We start from the raw sequence: 10,355 nt of genomic DNA on the forward strand, positions 1-10,355 counted from the left end.
ACAGATTATGGCTTCAATGTATAAACTCCACAAATCAGTGTTTTTAAATGTTTCATTTATTTTAATTGATTTTTTTTGTATATTATCACAAGGCTTTTTTAAATTAAACCTGGCTTTTATTTACTAAGTCATACTTTTAATAAGGAATATTTACATCTCGACATAATATTTCTATTTTATTACGTATACTCATTCTGACCGTGTAAACAAAGCCGATAAACATGTTGCTGTCATTCTCCTTACACAGTCAAATCCAGAGATCATTATTTTGAAAAACATCTGACCGGAAGTACATCTCTACAAACTCAGTTACCACTTCCGGCGTTACCACCTTCTTTGTCTACGGCCCAGGATTTCGCTACCAGTGGTTGTTCAGTTTTCCTTTGATTTGAGAATATATTACTTTATACATCCCAATTTTTTTTACATTTATGACACTCGACTCTGATTTATTTATGCCTAAAAGTAAAGCGCCAAAAATGGATGACCTGGACTACAGTAAGTGGGGTTACTTTCGTTTTTTTGCCCATAATATCGTAGCTAAACGTAGCTAGTTGTAAAATATACATGAAGATAAACACGGCTTTACATATTTCCTTAAATCAAAGGAGTGAATTGTTTTATATAATCACGTAAACAACAAAACAAAGCACTGAATGAAATAAACAGCTACCTAAGACACAGTCAGTGTGTGTCGTTGATTGCCTCGTCGTGCTAGTTTAATAAAATTGACGTCGCAGATCTAAACTTGCCACTGAGTCGGGCTTTTAATGTGCATACAACAATATTTATTAAATGTATAGGCTTTTCTTCTAAAATGTAAACCTTATTTACACCAGGCTGTGGGCGTGGTTGGTGGTTCAAATAAATTATTTGTGAGACAGCTTCACGCTGCAGAAGATTGTGGATCATCTTTTTTGTAAACAACTTTATTGCAAATGAAAATGTTGACAACAAAGGTTTGTGGAAACAACTGGGTTTTATATTGAGATTCTTAGTTGGCTACAGAATTTTACCCGTAAAGAACAAGGTCAAGCTATTGTGACTTATTTCTATTAAACCTTTTCAACGCACAAATTACAATACCACCTTTATCATTCAGATGTTTTTGCACAGGTCTTTACTTGGGCCAGAGTGATGTGCAGTGGTTTTTGGTCATATTTACCCGGCAACCTCAGTAAAAAATTTCCTTATTTGCTTGGACTATTTAGTCAACAATTGAATGAATGGAAAACTTTTCCTTGAGTGGCATCATTGTGTGTCAAAATCCATCCATTAATGTCTGCCCCCCTCCCCCCATGGTCTTTTTTAAAATGTTTTTTTTTTTTATAATATCCCCCAGCTGATATTTCAGTTTCAATCAAGTCCCTTTTGTCTTACCACCACTTGAGCCGGTTGACCCAGATTGGTTAGGCATAGTTTAACCATTTATGATGTCCAGCTGCAGTAGTGGTGCGATCATTCTTCTCTTCCCCTGCAGTCCCAGTAGACTTGAGCCCAGAGGAGCGCTCTGAGCTGGAGGACATCCGCAGGAGGAAGGGCATCCTGCTGCAAGAGATCCAGAGGCTCAGGGAAGAATTAAGAGAAGCAATCTTAGAAGTAGAAGGTCTGGAGACTAGCACAGAGGGCAGGTAAACCAAAAAAGAGAAACCTGTGTTCTGCTGATGCATAATTATTTCTAGTGCTTATTGTCCATAAGTTGAAAGCTCATCTTTAATTCTAATTTGACTGGTGTTCTTGTTCCATATGACCCATTTCACCAGTTTATCTTAAACTACTGTATTATTTATCTGGCTTCACAGAGTCACATACCTTATTCTATCTTATACTTAAAGAACAATTCATGTAACTTTTGTCTTGATCAATTTGTTTTGTATTTAAAAGAAGAAAAAAGGAAGCAATACTTTCATAATTGCAACAATATTAACCTTTTTATTGTGTGCATACATAACACATGTAGTTCCAGGCATCCAAAGCAATGAAACTTTAGAACCATATAATTATAATTTACCGTATTTTCCGGACTATAAGTCGCCCTTTTTTTCATAGTTTGGCAAGGGGTGCGACTTATATTCTGCAGCGATTTATATTAGAAATAAATTGAAATAAATACATTGTTAACCCTCCTGTTATGTTCATTTGTGAGGAACAGAGATGATGTTCCTGGGTCAATTTGATGTATGAGGTATGTTAGGTGTTAAGAGTATGTTAAGTGACTTAGAGAATCAGCAAACCTTTTTTTACAGTAAGATCTTGAAGGCTAACAACATAATATTCTATTTTCCAATGATTTCATAGATTCAGAAATGCAATAAAAATGACAACGGTTTCTACAAATACAGGATGAAAACAGAGTATTAGTGTGCCAATGATGCTTCATGAAAGGAATAAATAAATAAGTATGAGAAAGAATTACGGTGAAATTATGAGATAAACAGTCTGCTATGATTGTGTCATATGAGGTTTTGCAAGTTATTAGTTCTTGGTCTCAGATAGGCCTGCACAATATACCGCAAATTTATCGTTATCGCGACATCAAGCTTTGCAATATGCATACCGCAAAAGACGGCGAAAATCGCAATAAATGGTTACCTTGACCCTTGTGCTATCCTAGGCACTTTAACATTGGGAGTTGGGTCATCTAGACCCATTAGACAGTGCACTGAACCTTTTTTCTTCAATTATTTGTGATCTTCACTGGTGTCTATGGATTACATGAAATCTTTCCACCTTTATCCACCTTTGTCATGCTAGGAATAACACATCAAAGTAAGGGGGGGGGGGGTCATCTAAGATAGCACAAGGGTTAAATGTGCTAAAACAAACTCATGGCCGCTTGAAATATTGAAAGATGAAATAAATACCTTAATGCATTTAACCAATCGGAAGGACCCGTTTACGCTGTTGATCAATCAAATGAGCCCTTTTATTTTTGATGTTTGCCTCCTATGTCGACGAGGGTCATTTGGAGTATAATTTTTAAACTGTTGCATTGAAATGGAAATGATGTTTTTGGTTGGTTTGATATTTGTTTATATACCGCAAATTATATCGTTATCGCAATATTAATCACCAATATCGCATATCGCGAGTTTTCCTCATATCGTGCAGCCCTAGCCTCAGATTTTGTCAAATAAATTTCCCGTCAAAATGGGACTTATAGTCCAGTGCGTCTTATCTGTTTTTTTCCTACTTTATAATGCATTTTTGGGCTGGTGCGACTTATACTCCGGTGCGACTTATAGTCCGGAAAATACTCAGTGTGTTTTAGCCACTGAGCCTGATCTGCTTCCCAAAAAAAAATATATCATCAGTTGTTTCTTGTTATTATGTACAACTATTCTTAACTTTAAACCAGTAGAAGAGTCCTTATTTTTTTCCTGAGCTGTCCTTAAACCAAAAATAAAGGTTGTGTCCCAATTCCCACCCTAACCCCTAACTACTAAAACTATATAGTGTGGCACTAGGTAGGGCCTGAATTTGAAAAGCAATTCGGACGCCATGCTCACTCTTGAAATGATCACCAAAGATCTGAAAATCTTCATTGACCTCCTAACAGGTTTTAGATGTACAAAATAATTCCCTTATTTTCCTGCAACATGGCAGTTGCAGGAAAAAAAACAACAAACAAGGCTTTTGGCTTCATTCTTTATTCATTTTCTTGTACTTTAAATCTGCCTGGTTTCATTGTTTTTATTTTGTAGTAAAACACTACAGAAAAGTCGGCATGTAGCAATGGGACGCAAGAAATTCAATATGGACCCAAAAAAGGTGCCTCTTTTTTTTGTTGTTTTACGGCTAACTTTTACTTTTATTTTCCCGTTTCCCCTTTACACTGAATATCTGCCTCTTGCAGGGCATCCTGTTCTTGGTGGAGAACGAGCTGGTCAGACACACGGCAGAGGACATCGCTCAGTTCCTGTACAAGGGAGAAGGCCTCAACAAGACTGCCATAGGAGATTACCTGGGGGAGAGGTGCCGCATGCTGACAATTTCATCAGGTTGTCTCTTTTAACTCACCAACCTCACATCTTTTTTTTTTCTTCCTGTCCCATAGAGATGATTTCAATATCAAAGTTCTTCAAGCTTTTGTTGACCTCCATGAGTTTACTGACCTCAACCTGGTGCAAGCCCTCAGGTAAATTCTGCACACTTTAGTCTTTTTATGTCTTGAAGCTCCTTTTCCCCAGATAAACCTAGTTCAGTTTAGTACCATCAGCTAGGAGGTGACTGGTAAGTCTGCTTGGAGTGCTGTCACATGTCGTCTTTGTCCTGTCCGGCCTTTTGCAGACAGTTTCTCTGGAGTTTCCGTTTGCCTGGTGAGGCGCAAAAGATTGACAGAATGATGGAGGCCTTCGCTCAGAGATACTGTCATTGCAACGCCGGCGTCTTCCAAAGTACAGGTGAGCACGAAAACCCACACAGCTGAGCTGTAGAGACTGTAGAAGGGATTTTTATTCCATTTTTTTTAGGTTTAAAGTGAACTCACTTAATCATTTTTGTTCGCTAGTTCTGCTCAGTTGTATTACTTTTGAAAGTCCTTCAACTCAAACAAAAGAGAAATCATTTTTATATGAGCCTTTACGCAATCTCCTTTTTACTGGAAACATGCGGAAACTCAACTCCACAGAGGCATTCGAATACCTCCTGCTTTTATTATTTCCCTAAATTGTTGAGCTTCACTGGTATGTTGACTGCAGCAGGAGGTGACATTTAGCAATGACTCACTTTGTTTTGAAGGAACACAGCAGGAGATTCAAATGAAGTAGCATATCTGACGGTGATACATCACATTCCAGGCTTCTCTGTCACGAAAAAGATCCAAACTGCACCAAATTGGGGCATAATCCTGTTTTAATGGGGTCCCTTTATCTTTTCCTCAGAAAAATTCATAACTTTTTTTTTTGTTCTTTCGCCATGTTTGGTCATCATTAGTCACCACAGACACACTTTCTTTCACATCATTGTTGGATTTGTCATGCAGGGAAACTGATGGGAGTTGTCATTGTTGCACCATCATCATTTCTGGACACTGCAACAATGACAACTACTCAAAAAAAATCTCATTTTCTAACTATTTCAGTTTGGCGTTTATAACGTTTAGACGTGGACAAATTCATTAGAAAAAGAAAGGGGAAAAAAAACCGCTATGTAAAAAACCTAAAACGATCAAGTGCTTCCGGTTGGACGTTGGGCTCAGCACCACTTGGATCCAGCATCCCTGCGTTTGTCCCTCTTGTCTGCAGACACGTGTTATGTTCTGTCCTTTGCCATAATCATGCTGAATACAAGCCTCCATAACCCCAACGTGAGGGACAAACCTGGACTGGACCGCTTCATCTCAATGAACCGAGGCATCAACGAGGGGGGGGACTTGCCGGAGGACCTGCTCCGAGTATGTTGTGTCCCTACCACCGGGTTTCTCTTCATGCATGTGAAGAGCTTTTATGTGGATTTATTCATGTTTTCTCTGATTGTCCAGAATCTGTATGAAAGTATTAAAAACGAGCCCTTCAAGATCCCCGAGGACGACGGCAACGATCTGACACACACCTTCTTCAACCCTGACAGAGAGGGTTGGCTTCTCAAACTGGGTGAGATGATGCCACTGACGCTTTTCCACTTTAATACTCGTCTTGCACAGTCTAACCCCAAGTTGTCATGGCGATAAGGAAGTGCTACGTTGTCCATTCAGCTCTCTTCGCCGTTAAGGCTTGATGCTTTGATGAACCTCGTCTTTGAGGTTTGCCAGCTCTTTGCCTCCCTTCTGGCGCACCGCGTTGTTGTCGTACTCGTGCATTGTTGCAGCATGATGATAAAGAAAACGCTCATGTTTTATAGCAGGTCTGGTTGTTTTCTTCTGCATGGCGGGGTCTGTGATCAGTGTGTCACTAATACCATCTCCTTCCCCTCTTCCTGTTCTCTTTCCATTTGTCTCCCTGCTCTGGTTTCTCTTTGTCTCTGCTTCCTCCCTGCGATTTTCCATCCTCTGCTGCCACTGCTTGTTTTCTCAGGAGGTACGTATGTGTTCGTTCCTTCAGCTTTAAAAGGTTGAAGCAACTAAAAAGTCTTACGTTGCTTTTTAAAAGCAACTTTGAACTGTTTATTTTTTGGTATTCTTATACATCTTTATTTTATTTAAAAAACTGTTTCAGGGGGGCGTGTAAAAACCTGGAAGCGCCGATGGTTCATCCTCACAGATAACTGCCTTTATTACTTTGAATACACCACAGTAAGTCTCCATTTTCTTTTCATTATCAATTAATCTATTCCTTACACTGTCTGTCCATATTTAATCTAGATTCAGTAAATTAATGAAAAGTATTCCTCCAGTGCATAGAAGTAAGTAGTTTGCTTTAGATTTTGATATTTTGGAACAAATAAATGACAGTTTGATGCTTTTGGACATGCCCTTCATGCAGGCCCAGCTCAGAAGTTCTGATGTCCAAACGCTTCTACAGCCAGAACTTTTCTTTTGTTTGGTTTAATTTAAAAACACAAATGTCAAATTCAGAAATGTCAAAACGAAGCACTGTCCTGGCTCTAGGGAGGTTAGAAGTATGATCTTTTTTTTTGTTGTTGTTTAAATCCAAGGAAACGTTAGTGTGGATCCATTTCCATATTAAGAAGAAATTGTAATTTATAATGCAGTTCTTGTTTTAATCGATAACATTGAATTCACCAACAGGATAAGGAGCCCCGAGGTATCATTCCTTTGGAAAACCTTAGCATCCGTGAGGTAGAAGACCCAAGAAAGCCTGTACGTTCTTCAACACAACAGTATTGTTAGTTAACTTACCGGTATGTGGATGCTGGCGTTAAGCACATCATTTACTGTGAATATCCTGTGTGTCATCTGTGAAACAGAACTGCTTTGAGCTGTACATCCCCAACAATCGCGGCCAGCTGATTAAGGCCTGTAAGACAGAAGCAGACGGGCGAGTGGTGGAAGGAAACCACATGGTGTACCGCATCTCTGCACCCACACCGGAGGAAAAGGATGAGTGGATCCACAGCATCAAGTATTTATTCTCTGTCCAACACACACTGGCTTTTTTGTAATTTTTTTAGGATAAAACAATAACAGGTTTACTCATTTTGGGGCTTTTTGGGTGTTTTTAGTGAAATTAGGTCCATTTAATTTTGGTTTGTGTTTGAAAAAGGCTTATATGAACCTGCTAAACTCTTTGTCACAATTTCAGATCTGCTGTTAGTGTGGATCCCTTCTACGAAATGCTTGCGGCCAGGAAGAAGCGTATATCTCTCAAGAAGAAGGAGGAGCAGCCGTAGAACGCTGGATCCACTCACTCCTTGCTCTTCCTCCATCCCTTCTTTATAGAACCCGATGGTGACTTTTGGTAACTCTTATTCCTCCTCAAACACCTTTTCTTCCACCCAGAAGGAATGATTATCCTGTCTGCAAGACTTTGAAAAAGCCACAACCAAAGTGAGCAGTTCACTTACTGTGGCTACCACTCATGCTGCTGCTGGTACAAATCCCCTTCAACAACTGACTGCACCAGAAAATCCCTTCTGTCTTCTTCTCTTCTGGACAGTGAGCCATCTTAGGTCATTTATTCACACAATTGCTGAAATCTGTTTAGGACACTCGTTAGTAGTTTGAAGGATTTGAAAAAGGTAATTTGTTTTTGACAAATTTGACCCGCTGACGTACTTCTGTCATTAAGGTGTATATAACCTAGAAAAAATTAAGCAAACTAAAGTCAAATTGTTGGTTTAAGTGGATTTTGCCTGGGTAGTAACAGGGAGTTCCTATGTTTTTTGGGGCTGTTTAGCTTGTACAGTGTTTTATTGGAGGAATTGGTGTTGACAAAAAGCACAGAAAAACATTTTATATCACATTTCTGCATTACTTTGAGTCTAAGTTTGATTAGGGAAGATTGATCTTCGCGAGAAACTCTGGTGCATCCGAAACAAAATGTGAATTAAGAAACACTACGAGTCACTTTGGGTTAAGGTAACCTGACTTCAATAAAGTCAGATTTGATCACAGCTTTCTGAAATACTCTACATGGCACATCCATAATTGTGAACTGAAGCATTAAAAAGAAGATTTGAACATTTATCTTTGCAGTAAAGTCTCAGAAGAGTCTGTGGAGGTGGCAGCTTCTTTCAGCTCTTCGTATTTATTGTAGCATCTTTCTCTCAACGTGAGCAATAGCAGAGCTGGGGCATTGTATTATGAAGGCTTGTTAAACTTTCTATTCTATACTGAGCAGTGATCTTCAAAGCATGCTGCACATCCGCTCCATCTTTCTCATCCCTCCATCACAGATAACCAACATCCCATCCCCACTAATACATGTCCAGACCAGATCCGTGCTCCACTGAGTGTATTAAAGCACAACGGCAGCTCATTTCATTGTACACTTTATTTGTAAATAGAGGTTAGCACATTTGTTTACAAAACTCATAGAAATGATTTAATTTATTTATCTTTTGTTGAGATCAAAATTTTGTATTACTGCATGTTGACATATAGAGGTGTGGATCTTCATTACTAATGCATCTTTGACCATGTCGTTGCACTAATGGGACGGTTTTAGTGTTTCATTTGGAATTAGTAAAGAATGCGTAGGATAATGAAGTTCAGTGAATGATTTTTGGTACGTGATTTTGGAAAAAGCAAAGGTGCATTTGTAGTGCAAAAAAAGGAGGTGTACTTTTTTCTGCATTTGTAGTGCCATTCCCCCCTTTTTTGTCGGTGTTTTTTCCAGACTCATGAAAGCACAGGCAGAGACCAGCTTTCATCCTTAGTGTCAGCTGGCGTTAGAAGAATCAGCTTGCAAGCTAAAATTCCCTTTTTATAGCACATGTACAGACGTATAAACGGTTAAAACGAACACAAAAACATTCAGCAGTAACAAGTTAAGTATAATCCAATAATAGATTGAAACACAGTTTAAATGTGTCTCGTAAATTAGCATCTTTGACTGTAGATTAAAAAACTGCACTTTATCATGTGAAGCATTTTGGAAAAATACAGTTATTGTATGGCTGCGGTGGCTCCCTCTGCTGGTAGTCCCTTGTGCTGCAATTTACTTAAAGAACCACAGCGGCTTCATCCAGTCACTTCCAGTTATGACAACTTACCATGCCAGTTTCATGTTCTGTCTGTGCCAAATTATTCTGCAAATACACACAAACTGTGTTGCTTTTGTGTCTTTCTGAAGATAAGTCACTCACTTTTAACTCTGAACCCATGTTTAAAATGCTGCCTTTAATACAGTACAGACCAAAGGTTTGGACAAACTTTTGGTCTGTACTGGATGTGCAAACTGATAAAAGCCTGACTTTAAACTTGACTGTTTGTTCTTCCCTGGGAACAGCCGTTACTTTCTGTCTATTTTCGAAGGGAAAAGTTGCCAAAATGATGACGGCAATGATCAGGTCAAAGGCACGAATGAACACTAAGATGATCCCCAAAAAATCTGATGTATTTGTTCCTGATAGATCTCACTACAAAGCAGTCTGTTTTTATGGAAGGTTTTTTTTTTGTATTTATTTATTTTTGTTTACTGTGAAGTGATACATCATTTGTACATGTATCCAAAGGAAAACCATGACATTGATGCCAGTAAACTGTGTGACAATAAAAGGTAAAGAGAGAAAGTTTGTTGGAATGTTTCTTTTTTACTCTAGATTTTGTTTTGTGGCTCTAAAATATTAGTTTCTTTTGTATTTGATTATTCTTTCATTTTTTAAGCTTCAATGTGAATTAGTAACTTGTATTGTTGTGATTGAGAACCACACCTATTATTTCTGAGGAAATAATACTTGTGAGCATGTAAACAAATGAATAAAATACAGGAATGCCTTAAACAGATCGATGACACCTTATCTGTATTTTGTTTGCTTTAAGTTTTTGTTGTTCATTTTGAAGAACAATTGGGAAAGTATATTGAATAATGTACGTAACATAAGCGCAAGAGGGGATTTAGTAACCAAGTGACCTTAATGTCCACCAGATCATCTTTTGATCTATTGTAAAAGCGTCTTTTAATGCTGTTTTTAGCCTAAATATAAGAAAAAAATGGCAGTTTACTAGGACATAGTTTCTGCAGTAGTTCATCTCTGAGTAAAATTCATCTCTGAGTTGTGGGTGGTGCTGTTGGTGTGAAGATGGCGCCCCCGCCTTCTTCTCCCTGTTGCTCTCTGTCTACATGCGATTCCACCAGCCTCCAGTCCGTCACACCCCCAACATAACATTATTGGTGCAACAAAAATGGCGAGCAATATTAAGAATATCCAGTTGTACAGTTTTACTCCAGGTGACAGCTCAGACGAGGAAAACCAAGACGTCCATGGATCTATTTGCAGGAGGATCCATTGGA

General features: G+C 38.6%; 1 protein-coding gene across 1 annotated transcript; it reads left to right on the top strand.

The window, feature by feature from the left end:
* The first annotated feature begins 244 nt into the window (after positions 1-244).
* On the top strand, positions 245-9,633 carry cyth2 (cytohesin 2). The gene is made up of 12 exons (XM_011485354.4): positions 245-498; positions 1,481-1,631; positions 3,705-3,771; positions 3,857-3,975; positions 4,058-4,138; positions 4,291-4,403; positions 5,247-5,395; positions 5,483-5,594; positions 6,156-6,232; positions 6,689-6,760; positions 6,868-7,022; positions 7,203-9,633. Exons 1-12 carry the CDS (start codon positions 432-434, stop codon positions 7,288-7,290), a joined length of 1,251 nt encoding a protein of 416 aa, XP_011483656.1. The 5' UTR covers positions 245-431; the 3' UTR covers positions 7,291-9,633.
* Positions 9,634-10,355: the final 722 nt, after the last annotated feature.

This window comes from Oryzias latipes, chromosome 16, assembly GCF_053564925.1.
Source record: "Oryzias latipes strain Hd-rR chromosome 16, Olatipes_Hd-rR_3.1".
Classification (NCBI taxonomy): Eukaryota; Metazoa; Chordata; class Actinopteri; order Beloniformes; family Adrianichthyidae; genus Oryzias; species Oryzias latipes.

Coding starts and splice junctions, on each gene's coding strand:
- cyth2 (XM_011485354.4), top strand. CDS start 432: ATGACACTCGACTCTGATTTATTTATGCCTAAAAGTAAAGCGCCAAAA. Junction 4,139..4,290: donor AACCTGGTGCAAGCCCTCAG/GTAAATTCTGCA, acceptor GGCCTTTTGCAG/ACAGTTTCTCTGGAGTTTCC. Junction 6,761..6,867: donor TAGAAGACCCAAGAAAGCCT/GTACGTTCTTCA, acceptor TCTGTGAAACAG/AACTGCTTTGAGCTGTACAT.